This window comes from Vanellus vanellus (genome assembly GCF_965231255.1).
Source record: "Vanellus vanellus genome assembly, contig: HAP1_SCAFFOLD_53, whole genome shotgun sequence".
Taxonomy (NCBI): Eukaryota; Metazoa; Chordata; class Aves; order Charadriiformes; family Charadriidae; genus Vanellus; species Vanellus vanellus.
In genome coordinates this window covers 111,162-134,710 of record NW_028128477.1, presented here as the reverse complement: position 1 = coordinate 134,710, position 23,549 = coordinate 111,162, and the positions used below count along the sequence as shown (strand labels likewise).

At 52.7% G+C, this 23,549-nt stretch overlaps 2 protein-coding genes and 1 pseudogene across 3 annotated transcripts in view; 2 read left to right on the top strand and 1 right to left on the bottom strand.

Moving 5' to 3' along the window:
• LOC309684316 (olfactory receptor 14C36-like) overlaps positions 1-23,549 on the bottom strand; it is a gene marked incomplete at both ends in the record, with an annotated part of 204,552 nt that overhangs the window by 104,012 nt on the left and 76,991 nt on the right. The window lies entirely within an intron of this gene.
• On the top strand, positions 9,393-10,322 carry LOC309684323 (olfactory receptor 14A16-like; the record flags this gene model as incomplete). Its single annotated transcript, XM_082500256.1, has 1 exon — positions 9,393-10,322. One exon carries the CDS (start codon positions 9,393-9,395, stop codon positions 10,320-10,322), a length of 930 nt encoding a protein of 309 aa, XP_082356382.1.
• LOC309684322 (olfactory receptor 14J1-like) lies at positions 14,560-22,550 on the top strand (annotated as a pseudogene). The gene is made up of 2 exons: positions 14,560-14,590; positions 21,556-22,550. The product of its transcript is annotated as an olfactory receptor 14J1-like (transcript).

Sequence of the window (23,549 nt, the reverse complement as noted above, 5' to 3'; positions counted from 1 at the left end):
CCCGTGTCCCTGCCACTGCATCCCACCCCAATTTTATGATCACTTGCCTTTGCAAACAAAGGCAGCACACAAAATCACTGAGAAATCACTTATTAAAACAAGACAAAACCAAGCAAAGAGAATAACAACACCAAAAATGTTTGAAGTTTAGAGTTGCAAGAGGGAGTCAACCAAAGCACAAATACAGGCTGAGTGCAGAATGGATAGAGAGAAGCCCTGAGGAGAAGGACTTGGAGGTGTTGGTGGATGAGAAGCTCAACATGAGCCAGAAATGTGTGCCTGCATCCCAGAGAGCCAACCACATCCTGAGGTTCATTAAAAGCAGCATGGCCAGCAGGTCGAGGGAGGTGATTCTTTCCCTCTACTCTACTCTTGTGAGACTCCACCTGGAGTACTGCATCCAGCTCTGGAGCCTCCAACAGATAAAGGACATGGACCTGTTGGCGTGAGTCCAGAGGAGGCTCACAAAGATGATTAGAGGGCTGGAGCACCTCTCCTCTGAAGACAGGCTGAGAGAGTTGGGGTTGTTCAGCCTGTATAAGAAAAGGCTCCAAGGAGACCTTACTGTGGCCTTCCATTACCTAAAGGGGGCCTACAGGAGAGCTGGGGAGGCACTGTTTTCAGGGAGTGTAGCGCTAGGATGAGGGTAACGGTTTGAAACGGAAAGAGGGGAGACTGAGATTAGATATTAAGAACAAATTCATTACTCCAAGGGTGGTGAGACACTGGAACATGTTGCCCAGGGAAGTGGTGGATGCCCCGTCCCTGGAGGTGTTCACGGCCAGGCTGGATGGGGCTTTGAGCAAGCTGGTCTAGTGGGAGGTGTCCCTGCCTATGGCAGTAGGGTTGGAAGTAGATGGTTTTTAAATTCCCCTCCAAACTAAACCATTCTATGATTCCATGAAATATAGAGATGACATAAGCTCTCTGAGAGATCTCCTCCAGTGCTTGACTATCTTGATGGGGAGAAAGATTTTCTTCATGTTTTTCAGCTGATGCCCATTGGCCTTCCTGCTCCCATCATGCACAACAAGGAAGAGCCTGGCAGCCTTTTAAGGCAAGAAGATACGGGGCAAGTCACAAGAGAGGATGAAGAGATTTGTCAAAGTGTTGGTGATGTTCCCCATTTGCAGGAGGGGAAACTGAATCAAGGAGGTTTGATTGTCCCCCTCCCCTTTCTTGGCCAGAAAGCCAAGGAGGGATAACATAGCAGACAGAGGAATTGGTAATGAGCCTGTCCAAGGCAGGTGAGATGAACCTCACTGGGACAGTGTGGGTTGTTCCTGGAGTCAGTCACACAAATGTCAGGGCTGTGAGGTGTCCCCACCTCATTTGGCCTCGTGCACTCCTCGTACACACAGGGGTGTTTGGAGACACGAGTCCTTCCCTTCCATAGGCAGAGGCAGAGCACTGCAGCAGTCGTAGTGTCTCCCTGGCCTCCTGTTGCCAGTCCCAGAGGCTGGCCGGCACCTCAGCCCTGTGGTGTGTCCTCCTGCTCTTCACTCATCTGAGATGCCCCAAATCATGAAGAATGAACAGGGGTACCTCAGTTCAAGGATGCACATTCCAGTGCTGCATTAAGGGGGTTTGCCAGGGGACCTTACTCTCCAGGTGAATTGACCTAAAAACACCGTCTGTCCCACAGTCCTTCATGGCACCCCTAAGAACAGCTGATGGCGTTTGTGCTCACTTGGGTTCATCTTACCACCCGCACGCAATGTGTATACTTCTGTCTCCTCTGTACAACGCAAACGTGGTCTTCACACCTCGTCTTTCAATGTGCCTCTGTGGAGCGAAGAAGAACCTCTCTGAGCTGGGCGAGAGGGCAGTGATGGAAGCGGTGCTTGTTAGTGGCTGCCCTGTGACGATTGCCCCGGGGCAGCTTCCCTGGGGTGTCCCATGAACAAAGGCAGAGACATCACCCTGCTCTGCTGCTCCTGTGTGTCTCTCCCAGGAGCCCGGGCTGTGTGAGGACACTGCTGTGTGCCCCTACCCTGCACGCTCACACACTTTAGCTGTACATTGGTGTTTCTCCTTCCCCAGCATTTCTGAGCCCAGCCGTCCCAGCCCCTTCCCAGCAATCCCCACTCCTCTACCTTCTCCCCAGCCGAGCAGAGCAGCCCGGTCTGGTTGGGCCCTGCAGCAAGGAGGAAACAGAGGTAAGTAGCAGTGTCTCTTCTGCTGTCATGTCCTGGAGATCCCATCCCAGGAAGCGTGCAGCCCCCGTTACCAGCGGCGCTCCCCAGGAAAGCACGGAGTCCTGGCCCCGGCGCTCCTCTGGCAGCTTCTGCTGTCCCAGCCTCAGGGCAACCTGGCCCAAGCTGGCACTCACAGCCAAGTGTTTCTCTTTCCATGTCTCCCCTGCACACACACCGTTCCCTGCTTTTCTCCCAGGACATCCCACCTGCCCACAGAGCCTTTTCCCAAGGTCAGCACGTCTGTGCTGGCTCAGCCAGTCATTGCTGTGCCCTGTCCCCATGGTCCCCACAGCCCCCGAGCTGGTGATGCTGTTCTGCAAAGCAAGTGGGCTGTGGTGCCCAGGACCAATGGGGTGATTCTGCTGGGCTGTGCTGGTCAGGCTGGGAGGCAGACCCAGCTGATGGTGGTCACTGCCACTGAGCACCTCCCACACAAGCTCTTATGTGGCCATGGAAGGTGCTCAGAGGTACCCTGCCTTACTCCAGTGCTGTGAGATGTGTTTGGGTGCTGTGCTGGATCCAGTCTGTGAAAGTTCACTGAGGGTAAAATGAATCACTTGCCAGACTCCTTTCCCTGTGCCAGCTGTCTCCCTCGCAACTGCAGAGCTCTCATTTGCAGGCTCATACACAGATTTGGTGTGTTGTCTGTGGGTGACACCACAGTGGACAGGCTCGTGCTCAGTTGGAACCATTCACTGCTGACTCCCTGGCACACGCTGTCCCTGCAGATCCCTTGTGCTCTTCTGGCAGCTCCCAAGTCCCTCCAGAAAAACGCTGCTCTGCCATCAGCCCTATGAACTGCTGCAGAGCCCCAGGCAGGTTTGTTGGAGACCATTCACTGTCTGCATGGGCCCTGGCCACCAACAAGCAACACATGAACCAGCCCTAAGTCCCTAGAAGGCCATCCTGGGACCACAATCTCATCGCACTGAGCCCACAGAGAACAAACAAAGCAACAAGGCTCTTTAGAGTCTATTCCTTGGGCATGTTCTTGAGAGCAACTTTGGAAGAAGACCGAAGCCTTCAAGCACTGTGCTGAGGACATCCCCTGTCATGATGGAGATGCCGTTATAGAGGTCAGCTGTGTCACAGAAGTGCTCATGGCCTGTCCCTGTCTGCAGTCACAGGACTACCACACAGCAGGACTGTGACCCCTGAGGCCTTACACCTACACAAGGGCTCCAAATGAGAGCGTGGAAGTGGCAAGAGAGCAGCTCTGGCAAGACCGAGGCTGGTGCGCCCTGGCAGTGCTGCTGTGCTGGGACTCGTTCCCCTCCACCTCTGCACACAGGCACTGCCCTGTGTCTTTACAGAGGTCTCAGAGGAAGGATCTAAGACAAACAAGTCACTGCAGGGTCCTTTCTTTTGTTTGAATACACAGAGAGCACTGCACCTGATTTACACATTCTGTGGGTCAAATTCTACAGGTACACAATGAATTAGAAGTGGGAAGAATAATACACTTTTGCTGAGCACAACATTAAAACAAGAAAAACAAAGAAACAAACACACACAGCAAAAACCTGAGAAGACAGGCTGGGCCTGTAAAGAGTTACACTCTGAATGCTGTGCAGAAGAAAACAGGCACTCTGTTGCTTCTGAAAAACATCCAATCATCATTTTTCTCAGAGCATCCTTGAGCTCCTGGTTCCTCATGCTGTAGATGAGGGGTTCACTGCTGGAGGCACCACCGAGTACAGAAAGGACACCACCAGGTCAAGGGATAGGGAGGTGAGATAGACAGGGGCTTCAGTTGGGTAAACGCTGATGTGCTGACAAACAGAGGCCATGAGGAGGTGAGAGAGGAACATGGGAAAGACTTTATGCTGCCCCTGCTCCGAGGGGATCCTCAGCACAGCCCTGAAGATCTGCACATAGGACACCACAACGAAAACAAAACCGCCAAATCCAAAAACGATACTAATCACAAGTACTGCATCTTCTCTGTGGTAGGTGTCTGAGCACGGGAGCTTGAGGATGTGGGGGATTTCACAGAAGAACTGGTGCAGGGCATTGCCCTGGCAGAGGGGCAGTGAAAATGTATTGGCCGTGTGCAGGAGGGAATAGAGAAACCCACTGCCCCAGGCAACTGCTGCCATGTGGACACAATCTCTGCTGCCCAGGAGGGTCCCGTAGTGCAGGGGTTGGCAGATGGCAATGTAGTGTTTGTAAGCCATGACAGTGAGAAGAGAAAGCTCTGCTGCAACACAGAAAAAGAAAACAAAAACAACCAAACACCTGAAGAGCACATCCTGAGTAAGAGATGGCCCTTGTGTCCCAGAGAGAATTGGCCATGGCTTTGGGGAGAGTGGTAGAGATGGAGCCCAGGTCAAGAACAGAGAGGTTGAGGAGGAAGAAGTACATGGGGGCGTGGAGGCGGTGGTCGCAGGTGATGGAGGTGATGATGAGGTCATCTCCCAGGAGGGCAGCCAGGTAGATGCCCAGGAAGAGCCAGAAGGTCAAGAGCTGCAGCTCCCGAGTGTCAGCACATGCCAGAAGGAGGAACTGGGTATTGGAGCTGCTATTCAACAGCTACTCTGGGCATGGCGCACTGCTGAAAGAGAAGAAGACATTTGCAAGTTAAGGGAGAGATCTTTGAGCCCATCCTGTGCTGTTTCCCAACAAATCCCCCGATACTGACTTCTTTTTCTTTGGCATACTTTCCTCCATTTCTGGCAGGACATGTTTTGAAGGACATGTGTCTGAAGGACATGTGTTGGGCACAAGGACTGAAGGACAGCAGTAAAATGATGAGGCTTCTGGGTCAATACTTCCTTCAGTGAAAACCCTGACACAGTGTCCCAGACTTCCTTTCCACAAAACCCTTCCAGAGGGGATGATGGCCACAGGGCCATGGTCTCATTGCAATTACAGAGACATGGTGGGATAGCTCGCAGGACTGGAATGCTGTCACAGACGGCTATGTACTGTTTCGGAAAGACAGGCCAGCGGGGTGAGGTGGTGGAGTTGCTTTCTATGGGACAGAGCAACTGGAATGTCTTGAGCTCTGCCTGCAGCTGGATGAAGAACGTGTTGAGAGCTTATCGTTAAGAATTAGGGGACAGGCTAATGTGGGAGACACTGCTGTGGGTGTTTACTACAGACCACCAGATCAGGAAGAGGAAGTTGATGAGGCCTTCTACAGACTGCTGGAAATAGCCTCATGGTCACAGGCCCTGGTTCTCACGGGGGACCTCAGCCACCCTGATATTTGCTGGAAACAACACAGCCAGGCACACACAGTCCTGGAGATTTCTGCAGAGCATTGATGAGAACTTTCTGACACAGTTGGTGGGGAAAACAATGAGGAGAGGTGCACTGCAGGACGTCTTACTCACAAATAAAGAAGGACTAGTTGGGGATGTGAAGGCTGGGGGTAGCCTTAGCTGCAGTGACCATGAGATGGTGGAGTTCTGGACCCTGTGTGGAAGAAGCAGGGCAAAAAGTAGAATTACAAGCCCGGACTTCAGGAGAGCTGACTTTGGCCTCTTCAAAGACATACTTGGAGGAATCCCATGGGCAAAGGCTTTGGCAGGAAGGGGGGTGCAGGAGAGCTGATTAATAGAAAAGGTCCACTTCCTCCAAGCTCAACATCAGTGCATGCCTATGAGTAATAAATCAGGCAGAGGAGGCAGGAAATCTGCATGGACAAGCAAGGACCTTCTGAAAAAACTCAGGTGCGAGAGGGAAGTTTAGAGAATGTGGAAAAAGGGAGTGGCGACTTGGGAGGAGTATATAAACATTGCGAGAGTAAGTAGGGATGTAACGAGGAAGGCTGAAGCACACGTGGAAATAAACCTGGCCAGGGATGTCAAGGACAATAAGAAGGGCTTCTCCAAGTACATCAGTAGTAAAAGGCAGACCGGGGAAAATGTGGGCCTGCTACTGAATGAGGTGGGTGCCCTGGTGACGGAAGATGCAAAGAAGGTGCAGTTACTGAATGCCTTCTTTGTTTCAGGCTTTACTGCTAAGGCCGGCCCTCAGCAATCCCAGGCCCAGGAGCGAAGAGAAAGAGTCTGGAAAAAGGAGGACATTCCCTTGGTTGAGGAGGATCGAGTTAGAGATCATTTAGGCAAACTTGACACCCACCGCCCTGATGGGATGAACCCAGGGGTGTTGAGGGACCAGGCAGATGTTATTGCAAAGGTGCTCTCCATCATCTTTGAATGGTCACGAGGGACAGGAGAGGTGCCTGAGGACTGGTGGAGAGCCAAAGTCATGACAGTCTTCAAAAATGGCAGGAAGGAGGACCCAGGAAACAGCAGGCCTGTCAGCGAGACCTGGAAAGGCTGGAGAGCTGGGTGGAGAGGAACATAACGAAATTCAACAAGGGCAAATGTAGAGTCCTGCACCCTGGAAGGAAAAATGCCATGCACCAGTAAAGGTTGGGGGTTCACCTGCTGCAAAGCAGCTTTGCTAAGAGGGACCTGGGAGTCCTTGTGGACAATAAGTTGACCATAAGCCAGCAATGTGCCCTGGTGGCCAAGAAGGCCTATGGTCTCCTGGGGTGCATTACAAAAGAGTGTGGCCAGCAGGTGGAGGGAGGCCATCCTTCCCCTCTGCTATTCCCTGGTGAAGCCACATCTGGAGTACTGTGTCCAGTTCAAGAAAGAGAGGGAACTACTGGAAAGAGTCCAGTAGAGCGCTACAAAGATGTTCAGGGGACTGGAGCACTTCTCTTATGAGAATCAGCTGAGAGAGGTGGGTACATATAGCCTGGAGAAGAGAAGGCTGAGAGGGGATCTCCTCAATGCTTATCAATATCTAAAGGGAGAGTGTCAAGAGGATGGGGCCAGACTGTGCTGCCCAGTGACAGGACAAGGGGAAACGGGCACAAACTGGAACACAGGAAATTCCATCTGAACACAAGGAAAACCGTCTTTACTTTGAGGGCACCAAAGCACTGGAAGAGGCTGTCCAGAGAGGCTGTGGAGTCTCCTTCTGTGGAGATATTCAAAAGCCGCCTGGCTGCATTGCTGTCCAGCCTGCTGTAGGGGACCCTGCTTTCGCAGGGGGGTTGCACTAGACAATCTCCAAGGGTTCCTTCCAACCCCTACCATTCTGTGATTCTGTGATCCTGTGATTCTGTGATCTTCTATGATTACCGTTTGCCAAAGGGATTCCCCACCAGTGCCCCCAGATGCTGCCCTGTCTCTCAAAAGTGCTCCATTAGAGCTTGCAGTTCTCTGTACATGTCCTGAACCACCTCTGGCACCTCAAATGCCACCAGGTGTTTGCATCAGAAAAGCTCCCTCCTGGCCTCTGTCTCCATTACTCACAGGGCAGCTCAGAGAAGGAGCTCACACTGATTTAGGGCAGCTGAGCTGAGGCAGGAGGAATCCTCCCTCCAGTGGTTCTGTGGGGTGCACCGGGGAAGATGAATGTCCCTCCAGCCTCAGGAACACTGCTGAGAGCAGAGATGCCTCATTGAATTGGCTCAATCCCTGCCCTGCACTGGTGGGAATGATGCCCAGCCTGTCACTGCCTCCGTGCCCTGCCTGGCAATGGGGCAGGAATGGGGGTTTCCAGAGGGGGACACAGAAACCTCCTGTAGGTCCGTACAACCTGGCAGAGCAATTCCCACCACAGGGATCAGTCTGTCCAGGGTTCAGAGAGGGACAGTCGGTGATGACTTCATTGTGCTTCAAACTCTGCTCCCCAGGAGAGACCCCGCTGCCTTGGAGGAGCTGTCAGCCCTGGAGGCGCAGGGACACCTCGAGGGATTGGGGCAGTGCGGGGAGGAGGCAGAGAAAGGCCCAGCGGGTCCTCTGCTGCTGAGCTGGGCCGGGCTGCTGGGACGGAGGGAGCTCCTGGCAAGCGGGCAGCGCTGCAGAGAGACAGCTCTGCCCAGGAGCAGCTCCTCTGCACAGCGCAGCAGGGCTGAGGGCACTGCCTGCAGGCAGCGAGGGCAGAGCAGGGAGGCAGAGAGAGGTTGAAGGCAGTCTGGAGAGGGAGGATGCTGAGGGCGAATGGGGGGAGAACTCTTCCCAAAGCAGAGCAGCTGCAGTAGCTGGAGAGATCTCCAACAGCTGGCACCTCCCACAGCCCGTGGGATCTTTCAGGAGGATGCTCACACTTCTCTGCTGTGGAAGAAGAGGACATTCTCTAGATTGGGGCTTCCCTGCTTCACCATCAGAGGCACAGGGCATGACGGCTGCCCTCTCCCAGGAACGGTCGAAAGGCTGTGAAGGTGGGTGTGCAGGCAGGGGTGGTCAGGGCTGTCCTTGCCAGCAGGGTCCCTGCACTCCGGGGGCTGTGTGCTGGGGCAGGGACTCTGCCACCTGCCAGGGTCAGCTCTCCACCTGCCCAGGGAGCTCCCACGGCGCTGTGGGGAGAAGCTGTGGGTGGAAGGAGTGACCCCAGCATGGTAGGGTAGGGATGAGCAGGTCAGGGCATGGTGCTTGTGCTCTCAAGAGAGCACAGCACGGGTGAGCTCTACCTCATGATATTTTTCAGAGAACCTCTCGGGCAGCACACCAACTCAGCAGCATCTTCCCCTTTGCAGCCACATCAGGTTTACTGTGAACTGGTCTTTAGCCCCCCCACACTCAGAGGTGCCCCTGGGCAGCGCCCCGTCCCTGGATGTGTTGGCAGGCAGAGGTGGGCGGGGGATCCTCCTCCAGCTGCAAGCTGCCAGCACAGGGCAGCGGAGAAGAGGACTCATGGGCAGAGCTGCTCTCCTCTCTCTGCACTAAGGGACTCTCCCTTTGCCTCTCAGGACCCACAAGACTTCACCTGGAGTGCATTAGAAATGTCAGGGATTTCGGCCATCCCAAACCGCTCCGAAATGCGGCAGGTACAACCAGAACAAAACAGAGAAAACAAAATCCCCTCTCCTCTGCTGTGCAGTTGGGCAAATTGCCGACAACAACACTGAAAAGCTCTTTGATATAACACAATTACATTTAATTGGAGACAGCCCTGCTGTCCTAGTTCCCTCTTGCTGCACAGCAAGGAGGACTCCTCGGGAGCCCATTGCAGAGTCCCTGCTCCCAGTGGCAGCCTCAGCCAGCAAAAGCCGGAGCTCAAGTGAGGGAGCTGCAGAGAGGTGCTCCTGAAAAGAGGGTCTGAATGTGGGGCTGCAAAGACATATGCAATCCATTTTGCCAGGAGAAGTCTGCTCTGACTCAGTACTGTCTTTTCCTCCTTTACAGATAACCACAAGTAACAATAACAGATACCCAGAGGCAAGAAATGTCCAACAGCAGCTCCATCACCCACTTCCTCCTCCTGGCATTCGCAGACACACAGGAGCTGCAGCTCTTGACCTTCGGGCTCTTCCTGGGCATCTACCTGGCTGCCCTCCTGGGAAACGGCCTCATCATCACCGCCATCGCCTGTGACCACCGCCTCCACACCCCCATGTACTTCTTCCTCCTCAACCTCTCTGTTCTTGATCTGGGCTGCATCTCCACCACCGTCCCCAAAGCTATGGCCAATTCCCTCTGGGACACCAGGGACATTTCCTATGCAGGATGTGCTGCACAGGTCTTTTTTTTTTTCTTCTTGTTTGGTGCAGATTTTTCTCTTCTCACCATCATGGCCTATGACCGCTACATTGCCATCTGCCAACCCCTGCACTACGGGACCCTCCTGGGCAGCACAGCTTGTGTCCACATGGCAGCAGCTGCCTGGGGCAGTGGGATTCTCAACGCTGTGCTGCACACAGCCAATACATTTTCACTGCCCCTCTGCCAGGGCAATGCCCTGCACCAGTTCTTCTGTGAAATCCCCCACATCCTCAGGCTCTCCTGCTCACAATCCTACCTCAGGGAAGTTGGGCTGATTGTGGTTAGTGCCTGTCTCTTCTTTGCATGTTTTGTTTTCATTGTGGTGTCCTACGTGCACATATTGAGGGCTGTGCTGAGGATCCCCTCGGAGCAGGGACGGCACAAAGCCTTTTCCACATGCCTCCCTCACCTGGCCGTGGTCTCCCTCTTTATCAGTACTGGAGTGTTTGCCCACCTGAAGCCCCCCAACATCTCCTCCCCATCTCTGGACCTGGTGGTGGCAGTGCTGTACTCGGTGGTGCCCCCAGCAGTGAACCCCCTCATCTACAGCATGAGGAACCAGGAGCTCAAAGAAGCATTGAAGAAAGGGATTCGATGGGTTCACCTTCAGTAGCAGTAAGCTGCCCATGTCTCCTCACAGGCTGTCCCTACTGTGCTGGATAATAGTGAGGCCTTCGGTAAATATGTCATCACAGCATCAGAACTGCCTTCCTGAGGAGCATCTCCGTAATAACAGGGCAGCTCTCTCTGTTGCAGGAAAATTGACATAAACTAGGAAAATGAAATATAAAATGTCATTGTAATTGAAGCAACCAAGGAAACTTGCTGCTGCTCAAGTCCTCTGTACTGCCCCAACTCTATTTAATAATTTACCTAATATGAAAATAGAGAAAGAGTAACTAGACATGATTTATCTATGATTCAATTAAGGAACTACCACCAGACAATGTAGCATTGTTGAGAAGCAGGGGATTCCTGTCAAGAGAGTGATGAACTGTAGGGCGGGTCAGCGAACCAGAAAACCTCTTGGAACTGCCAAGATCAGAGAAGTGGTAAAAGGTAATTCTGCCAGGGGGAGATCGCGACCACTGACTCACTGACCACCTACCTAAATGATACCACCTACTCAAAAGAGAACAATGGAAGAAGAAGACAGAGTCTGTGCAGTAATTTACATGGGAAGCAAAGAAATCTCAACCAATCCTTGAAGAGAATAACAATGAGTAACTGTGAATATATATATGAATTGTTTGAATATGTAAACATCAATGCATAGAAGTGGAGTCTTTTGAAGCTAAGTTGTGCTCCCGTTTTGGGCTGAGCACCCCATTTCCGCGCATTAATGGAATAAACTTGGAAATACCTCTGCTCTGTGTGTTATTGGCTTGCACACCGTGTAACAAACCCAGATTTGGGATATCAGGAGGGTGTCATACTGAAGTGAAATAGATCTAGTTTTGTCTTTGAGGCAGCAGCAGAAGGAGGATGTGCAGTTCCGTGTGGTGACATGAAGCTAAATAGAGGATTCAAATGAGTCTTTGGGCTGAGACATCTTTGGCATCTGAGGAGCATTAGGAGGGCTTTGGAAGAAGCTGCACAGGTTATGGGGAACTCACAGCCCTTAGGAAAACCTCAGAAAATGACAGCCTTGTGTTTGAAGAAATAGTGAAGACAGAGTCATCAGTAGAGCTTGGGACAGCATGGGGTCAGAGTGGGGTGGGGAAGCAGGGGTGGTGGTTGACATCTGCAGAGAAACAGCCACCAGCATAGGGAAGTGTCGAACAGCCTGTGGGGGGTATGACCCCTTTGTTGGGGCTGGGACCCCCCAACAGAACTGAAATCCTTGTCCTTTTGACTATGGTTGTGGTCTTTTCCACTGAGGCCCCTGAGAGCACTCCAGTTACTTACATCAACGGGGCCTTGTTGCCTCCACCCCACCCTCCAGAGGGCTTGAGAGGTGTCTTGCCCTTGGCATCACACACCCCTTCATCTCACTGCTCCCAGGAAGAGCCCTGAGCTTCCTGTGTGGGAAAGGATCCCCATTCCCAGGGTATGGGGGTCAGTGCTTGGACATCCCGCTTGATGAGACAGTTCAAGGGCTTTCACAACCACTTCCATGTTTGATTTTCAACCTGTAAGCAGTGCCTCTGACTTCCTGCTTCACCAGCCTCCAGGGACAGTCCCTTTTCTGGTCATTCCCTCCAAGGTCTTTTCAGGGGTGGCCCTCAGTGCAGCCCACTGACATGCTCAGAAACTTGAAGCTTTGTTGCTGCCTTTTACTTCTCAAGAGGCCAGTTCATTAACATGCAAAATGCCCTAACAAGCCAAGGCTCTGAGCATAACTTTCTTCACTTTACAATTCTTATTCGAGAGATTTCAGAAGTGAAATGATTTTAAAAATGAAAGAAAAGAAAAGAAAAAAAGATTCCTTTTTCTTCCACTTGTCTTTGTTTATCTGCTTACGCATTAAGTGATATCAGCAATTTCCAAATGATATTGAAACTGGACCTCTCCAAATGGAGGGTGAATGTGTAGGTATTGAGGTTTGGGCTGGACTGGCCACTCAGGCAGAACGGCAGATGCTCTCCCCTACCGAGGAGAGGCAGGAGAGAGAGAAAGGGACTTACGAGTTTAGAAGGACCTAATCTATGTTAATGAAATATTAAAAATAAAATAAAAAGTCCATAATGAAATATATACAAAACCATATCAAGCTCCCAGGATGATGATCACGTCACTGGCTGGCGCTGGGGCAGTCCCAGACTGGACTCAGTGATGGATGGGAACTGGATTCCAGATAAGGATTCAAGATCAGGATCAAAGGCAGACGAACATACAGAGTCCTCCTCAGACGTTGGCCATTGAAGAAAGAGAGCTGACCCTTTGATCCCTCAGCTTTTATACTGAGCATGAGGCAGAGGGGATGGAATACCCCATTGGTCACCTGTCCTGTCCACTCCTCCCCGCAGGTGGGACCCCACTATGCTTTTCCACTTCCAACCGTCCAAGGGGGAAACCACAAAGTCGGTTGGCCGTGGGTGTTATAGCAATAAGTATAAGCAAGAGCCTCTCTGCACACCGTGCCTGGGCATCCGCTGTGACCATAGGTCTGATCACTCTGAGAGAGTGAACACTGTCTGCACAATATACTGTTAATTTCAGTAGTTAGAAGAGGCCCGGCTAAGAAGCGAAGTTACTGAACAAAATTGGTTCTGTTTTACCTCACACCAGGACAGGTGTGTATTGTTTCTCTCAAACAGGTTTATTAGGAAAGCATTTTTCTTCAATTGCCGAAACGCTGGTCGGTACAGGTTGGGAGTCCACACTATTTACCAGCTGGGATATTTTGTTGAGCACTCTATGAAATGATTATCAGGTTATCAAGTTATCAGGTGCGTTTCGCACAGCTGAGACATCAGCCTGCAGAGAAACACTCCGCAGTTTCTGCAACATCTCATCAAGTTCCCACCTAGCTTTTTCAGACGATTTTTCCATGGCTGAGGTGTTGACCTGCCGAGGGACATCATCTAACCAGTTGTCCAATACACTGCCACATGCTACCGCAGATTTATGGTTTTTCCTCAGCTGAGACAGCGGCCTGGTCACGTGACCTGTCCAATGTTGAAACACTGTCCTGCGCGGCAGAAAAAGATTATGTGCATAATGCTGCATGTCAGTATCCACATGACCCACTGTCGGTGCCTCATCCTCTTTCCAGCAAAATAATACCAATCCATGAGCATGTGCCGCTGGTGCTCTCCGTACCCACATGCGCCAAGTGGGTCCGGTAATTTTGAGTGCATCTGGATCTAATGGTGTCTTCAGGTTGTCCAAATCAGTAAAAATCATCTGCCGCACAGCTATTTCCCTCAGATTCTGAACATCTCTCTCAATAGTTGTCCACTTGGATGGGTGGTATGGGATAGCGTCCCTATAGGGATACTTGTTCCTCACGCTTTACAGGAGTCATCTCCAGAGGCTAAGGGATTGTGGTGGTCTTCCAAAAACCCTGTCAATACCCAATTCTCTAGTCAATGGTCCCAACCGCTTGGCTTCTCTACCATCTAAGTCCAAACTATCGGCTCCAGTGTCCCAGCAATCGAGTAGCGGAGGAATCACTTGCTCGCCTTCCTGACAGCCGTAATGCTTACATATGTCTCGCAGCTCACTTAGGGATAACGATGGAGTGGTTTCCTCTGTTTCCTCATTGTGTGATGTCCCTGACTGACTGTTGCTATCTGGTCCTATTGCACGTCTCGTCTTATGCACAGGGTTGACTGATACCGGCACTGACTGGGTCTGTAGTTCAGCTGCATCATCCATCACCAAGGTCGGAGTAGGTGTAATACTCGTTGCAGCTGCGGGTCCTGTCATGGTAGCCAGCGGGGACTGGAGAGGTGCAATGTCCGTCATGGGGGCTGGCGGGTGCTGTGCAGGAGAAATACCGTGCAGTGCCTGACATAGGAGCCGGCGGGATCTAAGCCAGCGGAGTCTGGATCGGATGGATGCCTGCCATGGGGGCTGGCAGGGTCTGAGTGTCGCAGGGGACGGCAGGGTCTGTGCAGGCGCAATGTCTGTCACAGGGACAGGAGGGGGCTGTGCGGGTATGATGTCGGCTGTGGGGGCCGGGGAGTTGCCGCTGGACACTTCCCTATACTCCAGATCCACCAATGAAGAAGAAAGAGCCCGCAAAATTTAATAACCCAAGCACAATAACCAAAACATTCCAAGGGTACTCCAGACTTTCAAAAACTGTTGCTATTGATGCCACCGGCACATACAAAGACTCAAGAGACATCCCCCCTCTTGCTAAATGGCCCATAATATAACCCAAGGTGTAATTATGCACAATGTCCAACAGAGGCCTCCCGCCGTCCCAAGGTGAGTCTGACCGCGGCAATTCGCAAGGTGCCATTAGGTAAGGGACAGAAAACGGAAACATTAAAAAAGACCTGATAACATAGCAAAATACTGCCACCCAAAATAAAAAGGCAATGTTTTTAAGTCCCCATCTAGAAACGATAAGCTGCCCTAAACCAGCAGAAAGAGGAAATGTGGAGAAATGCCAGGAGTGTTGCTGTGAGGAGGCAAGAGAGGGACAGAGGGTTGGGCTCTGCTGGGTGGAAGAGGAGACCAGGGCGTTCCCTCAGAGTGGGTGTCTGCACTGCAGGGGATGGCAGGGAGGGTGCCCAAGTCCCCTCTCCCAAGGTGTTTGTGGGAGCAGGTCCCTCCGACTCCCTGCCCACGTCTGGGCTGCCTGGAGCTGTCCCTGCCGGGAGCTGTTTCTCTGTCCCAACATCTCCTCCCTGCCAGGGCTCACTGACCCCATCCCTCCCGCTGTGTGCTCAGCTCTGCCCTGCAGATCCCTCCTGGCAGCAGGGCACTGCCCAGGGACATCTCTGCATGCCAAGGGCTAAGAAGAGGCTCAGACAAATGCTAACAAGAACTGGGATATCCGTGGCTGCTCCAGAGTGGAGAAAAAAAATTTCCCATCTCCCACTGTCAGGGATGTCACAGTCGGGGTGAGAAGGTAGAGTTGAGGCTCCTGAAAAAAGGGAACAAGGCCAAGAGCAGGACTTCAGGAGAGCAGGCCTTGGCCTTCTGAGGGACCTGATCAGAAGAATCCCATGGGATAGGGCCCTGTGGAGAAGAGGGTGTCAGAAAGCTCTTTGCTAGTCAAGGATGGACTCTTGCAGCTCCAGAACAGTCCACCCCATCATACAGGAAGTCTGTCAAAGCTGGCCTGGCATGGGTGAGAAAGGAGGTCCTGAGTAAAATGAAGCATGAAGGGGGCAGCCCAGAGAAGGTGGACGCTGGCTGGCTCTCGGCCTCAATGATTCTTTGACTCTGTGGTGGAGAGAGCCATTTGTGTGAGCGTGTGCTTGTCTGTGCCTGGGGGGGATCAGGGGGACGAGGGGATCCTGGGGACAGGTTCTGGATAGATGGAAGGTGTCAGACCAGCTCTTGGAAGGATCCGTTTTTGCTGTGTGTCTATATGGGTAGATATCTTACACTAACATAATACAGCACACAAAGACCCCACCCTTGTTTCCCTCTCTCCACTGAGCATGGTTTTGATTGCCCTAGAAACCTCTTTGTGTACCACAAGTCTTCCCATGATGATAATGCATTTGGGGGCGGGGGGGGGGGGGGGGGGGGGTGTTGGGCAGGGAGGCTGGGTGAGTGTAGAGGGACGAGGCTGGCTCTGACAGGGGCCATGAAGCAGCTGCCCGGAGGTGACAGCAAGGACATGACAAGGAAGAAACTTATCTCTGTTGACGTCATTGTTTTTAGGAAGGCAAAGCTCCCCTTGAGCCAGTGGTTGCAAGGAAGGTCAAGAGCAGAAAGAAGGCTTAGGGGGACCTCCTTGCAGCCTGTCAGAACCTAGGAGGAGGTCATAAAAATACAGAGATAGGCTCTCCACCATGCTGCATAATAGGAGGATGAAAGACAAGTGTTGGGTGAAAGAGGGGATGTTCAACCTGGAGATAAGGAGAAGATTTTCCGCCAGTGTCAGGGCTCGCCCTGAGCCGGGTGGCCATGAGCCCCACCTGCCCTTCTGTCTGCCATGGTTGGTCAGGTTGCTGTAACAGAGGTGCCCCCAGGATCAGAACCCAGGTGGGCCTCTTCCACCTGCCTCACCCCCTCCCCTCCCCAAGGACAGAATTCCTCTTGGGTGGGGTCTCTGATGTGCTGGATGATCTCAGCATGCCTGCTGGCCAGCATGTCTCCTGAGGGCCAACCAGGCTGCTGCTGTGGAAGTGCCCTCAGAATCATCACCATGCCAGCCATCTCCCCTTGGCCTGCCACTCCCCTTTTCCTCTGCCCCTATCTTGGCTCTGCTGGGAAGAGCGGTTTTGTGATAAACCTCTTGTCCCCAAACTGCTGGGGCCATCTGCGGGCCAGTCATGCTCCTATAACAGTAGTGGCCTCACAATCAAATCAGAACTTGTCTCACCTTTGTCTATCTCTCCCCATCCACTCCCTTGACTCCTCATCTCTACTGGACCCCACCTTCAACATCCAAACCCCGTTACTGGCTTTTCCCTCTCCTCTGCCCCACGGGTTGCCAGAGACAGGGTGGCACATCTTACGTTTAAGCTTTGCAGTGCTCATGCATAATTCTTGTGATAAAGTCAGTGCTGAGATCAGACTCTATGGTGTGGAGCAGTTAAAACAGCAGATTGGCAGTGGTGGCCATCATGTTGGTTTCAAAAGGAGGGGGGCTTCTGTCCGTTTTCAAAAAGGAAAATTTGCTTTCTCTTACGATGCAGGTTGACCTGATGGGTCTTTTCACATTAATCCCTTTCATTGCCCAGGTTGGAAGATGACATTTTCCCACCTTGGGTCAAGACGATGGGCTCTCTCACAGCCACTCCAAGTGTCTTACTCTGGAGTTATTCAGCCTGAGTTTGCCATACATGAAGAGTGTTTGTGCATGCTCATGTGTCCGCTAATAAGAGGGCCAAGTTTCTCCTATTCCCAATGGCTACTTCCGATGTGTGAGAATCTGCTGGCAAGCATTCCAGGATCCCTGGTGCCAGCCCACAAGAACCTGGGCCTTCCCAGTAGACCCTATGGATCTTGTCCAAGACATACTCTTGAATTCCCAGACTGATGGGAGTGCGCTGCATTGATTGTGACTTCTGTTCATGACTATATGTTACTCTGCCGAAAGCTGAGCTGCTGTTCCAGCTTTCTGTAGCTCAGTTTCTAAAACCTTTAGTTCTGTTTCTAAATCTTGTGCTTGTCCAACTTCTAAGTCCAGATGTTTGATTTGTAACCAGGGTCTATGTCTGTTTACCCTGAGATCTTCCTATCAAACTTTGATTAAGATGATTGTCTTTATTTTGGGAAATTCCTCCTCCTTCAATTTATGGGTGTCTTTTTTTCACATTCTTTACCTCGTCATCCATTTCTCTCAGGAGATCCTGTGAATCATACATGGCACACCACAGGGTTCCAATGGCACCGGCTTCCTTTTTCACTTTGCAATGACTAACGTAAACTTCACAGGCTGGAGAAGTGGGATCTGCTACTTTAAGACAGTGGGATCTCGTAGGGCATTTCTCTAGTTCAATCACCTGCTTATTGAGTTTCTAACATCCTTTTCCTCCTTAACATATATTTTAGCTCAAGCTGCATGGTCTGTTTTATGCTGTGCACTTCCCATACAGCCTCTACACAGGCAAACACTAACAGGAATTTTGCTGCTCCAAGCGACTCAGTAGAAAAGAGTTTTAAATGTGTTTTCTGTAAGCTCCAATTCCAGACTGACTTTCCTTCAGAGGTCCATTGGTTCTGAGCATCCAGAAAGCCACACCAAAGATGCATTGTGGGTCATTTCAGTCACCACCATCACCCACAAACCTTCCACTTTGACTGCAGGGCTTGCCTCTCCGTTTACAGACCACGCAGTGAAGTTGGGATGAGGCTGTTTGTTAGGAGAGCTTCCCAGACAAAATGCTGTTTGAGCCCAGCCAAGGGTGTGTCGGGGACAATTCCTCGAGGCAGCCAACCAAATATTAAATGAGCACAGAGCTACTTGTGGCTGGAATTCTGTGTGCAGGAGCAAGGACTGCCTTCAGTCCAACAGTGCAGTTCCTTCACCCTTGTCGTGGTTTGGGCCGGCCTGGCCACTGCGACAAACGACAGATGGTCTCCCTCACCTCTCTTTCCAAGGAGAGGAGGGAGAGAAAGGACTTGTCAGTTTAGATAAGTTAGTCGGTTTTGGGTCACCTGTCCTCTCTGATCCTATCCAAAGGTGCAACCCCTCTACACTTTACCGCTTCCGACCCTCCAACGGGGCATATAACAAAGTGAGCTGCCCTTGGTTGTTATAGCAAAAAGTCTAAGCAAGAGCCTCTCTGCATACCATGCCTTGGCATCAATTATAGATAATCAGGTTTTGTCACTCTGAGAGCCAACAGCTTATGGACAATATGCATTAAATTTCAGAGAAGTCAGTTAGTTCGGGGAGGCTTGGCTGCAAAGTCAAATTACTGAACAGAAAATGGGTTCTCTTTCACCTCAAACCAGCACAGGTGGGCTGTTCTTTTGGGAGGGTATTAGTAGAATAAAAGAGAAGCACTCGAGATTTCAGGGAATGGAAAGAGAAGCAAAAGATGCTGTTGGCCTTCTTTGCCCCTGGCTCCTGTTTTGCCTAATGAAACTGAAGGACCAGCAGAGCCTTTCCCGCAAAGCTTCCACCCAGCCACACTGCCCCTGCCCTCTGTCATTGTATGGGGTTAGTGCACCTCAAGGGCAGGACTTCAGAATTCTCTTTATCGGACATCATGATATTCCTTTTGGCCCATCCCTCTGGCCTGTCTATGTACCTCTATGTTCCCTCCCTCAACCTCCATGGCCTTTCAATGATTACGGAGTATCATTGGACACGTTGGGACATTGGCTTACCCTGTCATCTCCCTCAGCTGCCACCCCTCCTGTCCCATAGACTGGTAAGGATTGTCTTAGTTAAGGTGACTTGGGAACAATCCACTGCTGGTGGTGTTCCTCCGGATTTCTGCCCCGAGTCTCAGAGCTCTGGGAGACCTTGCTGGGGCAGACTGAGGCAAAGAGGATGTAGAGAATCTCCGATATAGCTCCACCTGTTCTATGAAACTCAGCAGTGGCCACACAGTGGCTTTGTTTCTCCTTGAACTCTTCCTGAAGGAGTAAACACTCATTCTGGTGCCCTTGAATTGCCTTTCAGGGTTAGATTGAATTGCGATGTGGACTATAGCAGAGCTTGGAGGAGGCTGTCCTTGAAGACCAGCTGGACTGAGCTCTGCCACTGTGTCACAGCTCTGTCTGCCACAGGAACGGCTCCAGCACGTCCTGTCTGTGCCCCTGGCTGAGATCATTGCTGCACGTTTGGGCTGAAGCCCCCCAGCTGTGGCACCAGGCAAGCGGTGACTTGCCATAAGGAATCCTGGTACTAACAGTCCAACACCCTGTGTGTGCTACTGATGGGACAAGAAGAGCGGTTACTCATGGCCAGCTCTTCTTCTGCTGGGAGAAATACCACTGGTGGAAGTAAGTGTCTCTGCGCAGCTGAGGGAGGGAACATGAGAGATTGCATCAGCCTTTTTCACAGGCGGTTCCCCTGGAGCCCCAGGGACACCTCCAAGGAGCCCAGAGGGGACAGAGGCAGTGCCAGCGTGGGCTGGTCCTCTGCTGCTGAGCTGGGCCAGGGTTCTGGGCCGGAGGGAGCTCCTGGCAAGCGGGCAGCGCTGCAGAGAGACAGCTCTGCCCAGGAGCAGGGCTGGGGGCACTGCCTGCAGGCAGCGAGAGGAGACCTGCGAGGCAGAGTGAGCTTAAAGGCAGTTGGGAGTGGGGGGTGCTGAGAGCTCAATGGGGCAGAAATCTTCACCAGCCTCTGTGTGGTAAGTCTCAGGGTGCCGGGCAATGCAGCTCCAGTTCCTGGAGGGATCTCCTCAAGCTGGTCCATCTGAGAGCTGCTGGGCTCTGTCAGGAGGACTCTCTCAGTTTCAGTGCTGTAGAGGAGGAGGATGTGCTCCAGAGCAGGGCTTCCCTGCGGCCCGGTGAGAGGGACTGGGCCCGAGGGCTGCCTTCTGCTGGGGATGGTTGTGGAGGTGTGCGTAGGGGTGTGCAGGCAGGTGTGGCCAGGGCTGTCCTTGCCAGTAGGGTCCCTGCACCCTGGGGCTCTGTGCCGGGGCAGGGACTCTGCCAGGGTCAGCTCTCCGACTGCCCAGGGTGTTCCCACGGAGCTTCTGTGGGGAGAAACTGTGGGTGGAAAGAGTGATTGCCAGCAAGGCAGATGCCTTCTGTTGCTGAGATGGACCTGTGTGGGTCAGGGCTGCTCCCGGATCCCCATCACCCCCAGGACTTTTGCACAGAGTCCTTTTGAAAAAGGACATCGAGGCACCTTTCCCCTGAAAGGGAACAAGTCTGTGATGTGGGATTTCTCCTCTTGGCTGCTGGGTGGGCAGTGGGTGGTGGGAATGGATTTCTCCTTTATGGAGAAGGCACAGAAACCCCCGTTCTCGATAGCACTTCCCTGAAGCCCTCCTGAGCCCCCGCACACCCAGAGATGCCCCCGGACAGCGCTGTGCTGCCAGGAGGGGTCTGCAGGGCAGAGCTGAGCACACAGCGGGTGGGATGGGCTCTGGGGCACTGGCAGGGAGGAGACCCGGGGGCAGAGAAGCAGCTCCAGGCAGGGGCAGCTCCTGGCAGCCCAGACACAGGCAGGGACAGAGGGAGCTCCTGCCAGACATGCCCAGGCAGGGGGGATCCCGGCACCTCCCGCCATCCCCTGACCTTCAGACAACTTCTCCGCAGGAAGCCTCTGCTCTCCTCTCCCGCCCGCCCCACAGCCACAGGGTCCAGAGCTCGAGATGCCTTCTCGGCAGCTGCACCTCCAGTCCAGGAGAAGTGAGTGTGTCCTACAAGTGATGCACAACATAAAAGCAAGTGTCCTTCAGTGTCTCTGTCTGGAGACACTGTCACTGAGGAGAAGGCTTCACTGCACGCCTGTCTGACTCCCTCTCCTCGCTTCCTTTTTTCAGAGCACAGGCGCATTTCTCCTCGTTTCCCCACCCCTCTATTGAACTCTGCATCTCAGGAATTGGGGAGGGGGTGCGGGTCAGCTTCTCTTCTGACTCTGACTCTGGGAGTCCTGCCCCAGACGTGTCCTCATGGAAAGTAGGTGTCGAAGCAGTATTTTGCCTGATAAGGGAGGGTGTCTTTGAGTTTGTGGGGTTGGGAATGAGCTGGGTCATTCCTCATTCAGCTGTGGGAGGGGGATTTCTGTGAGGAATGGCATTGGGATTTCCTCAGAGAGGTCTCTCCCAGTTTGTCACTGCCTTTTCCTCCTTGGACAGGTCCCCCTGCCCAGACACAGCAAATATCCAACAGCAGCTCCATCACCCACTTCCTCCTCCTGGCATTGGCAGAAACACGGGAGCTGCAGCTCTTGACCTTCGGGCTCTTCCTGGGCATCTACCTGGCTGCCCTCCTGGGAAACGGCCTCATCATCACCACCATCCCCTGCGACCACCGCCTCCACACCCCCATGTACTTCTTCCTCCTCAACCTCTCTGTTCTGGACCTGGGCTCCATCTCTACCACTGTTCCCAAAGCCATGGCCAATTCCCTCTGGGGCACCAGGGTCATCTCCTATGCAGGATGTGCTGTCCAGCTCTTTTTCTTTGTCTTTTTCATTTCAGCAGAGTTTTATCTTCTCACCATCATGGCCTATGACCGCTACGTTGCCATCTGCCATCCCCTGCACTAGGGGACCCTCCTGGGCAGCAGAGCTTGTGTCCGCATGGCAGCAGCTGCCTGGGGCAGTGGGTTTCTCTATTCTCTCCTGCACACGGCCAATACATTTTCACTGCCCCTCTGCCAGGGCAATGCCCTGGCACAGTTCTTCTGTGAAATCCCCCACATCCTCAAGCTCTCCTGCTCTCATTCAGACTACCTCAGGGAAGCTGGGCTTCTGGTAGTTAGCATCTTACTAGGATTCATTTGTTTTGCTTTCATTCTTTTTTCGTATGTGAAGATCTTGAGGGCTGTGCTGAGGATGCCCTCTGAGCAGGGACGGCACAAAGCCTTTTCCACGTGCCTCCCTCACCTGGCTGTGGTCTCCCTCTTTGTCAGCACTGCCATATTTGCCTATCTGAAGCCCCCATCTGTCTCCTCCCCATCCCTGAACCTGTTGGTGTCAATTCTGTACTCAGTGGTGCCTCCAGTAGTGAACCCTCTCATCTACAGCATGAGGAACCAGGAGCTCAAGGATGCCCTAAGGAAATGGATGACTGGTTTCTTCTCAGAAGCAGCAATGAACTGCCCATCTTGTTCTGCATATCACTCATAATGTAACTCATTACAGGCCCAGACTCTCTTTGGTAGAGTTTTTCCTTTTGTGTCTTTGGTGTTTGGATTTCATGGTTGTATGAATGCTGTCAACAAAAGAACAGAGCCATCCTTTATCCTTTTTCGATGTCAGCATCTGCCTGTCTTGTGTGAGGCAGAGACTTTCTGTAAATAAGGAGCTGCTCTCTCTGTGTGTTTAAACAAAATAAAGGGCCCTGCACTGACTTGTTTGTCTGAGACCCATTCTCCAAGATGTTCTCTATAGCTGCAGGGGCCTCATCTGTGTGCTGAGGTGGAGGGGGCAGGAGCCATCTGAGCTGGGTCTGCCTCCCAGCCTGACCAGCATGGCCCTGGGCACCACAGCCCCCGGCTCTGCAGAGCCGCACCACCAGCTCAGGGGCTGTGGGACGCCTGGGGAGGGGGTGCAGGAACGGCTGGCCAGGCCAGCACGGATGAGCTCTCTCGGGAGAAGGCTCTGAGGGCAGATGGGCTGTGGCGGGAGAAGAGCAGGGCACCGAGTGTGTGCAGGGCAGCCATGGCAAGAGGAACCCTTATCTGCGGTGGGGCAGCTCGGGGCAGGCTGCCTGTCCCTGGGACCAAAGGACCTTCCTGAGGGTGCCCTGGGCCAATTCTCTCATGCCATCCTGGGAGGACATTTGGCAGCTGGGGCTGCAAGCTGCCTGGGGTGGAGATCTCCTCAGCATGCCGGCTGGGTGGACAGTCTCACTGGCCTGCACATCCTGCTGTTGGACCAGTCCCAATGGGGCTGCTTTGCTGGTCTGTGCTGGGGAGAGGGCAGGAGATAGCCAGGTTCAGGGAGTGTCTGGGCTGGTGGGGATGGGAAGTGCCCCAGAGAGGAAAACCCCAGGGAAGAGCTGAAGTGTGGGAGTGTGCAGGGTGGGGACACACAGCAGTGTCCTGGCACAGCCGGGCTCCTGCGAGAGACATGATGGACCAGCAGAGCAGGGTCTGGGCTGTGCCTGTGCCCACTGGACACCCA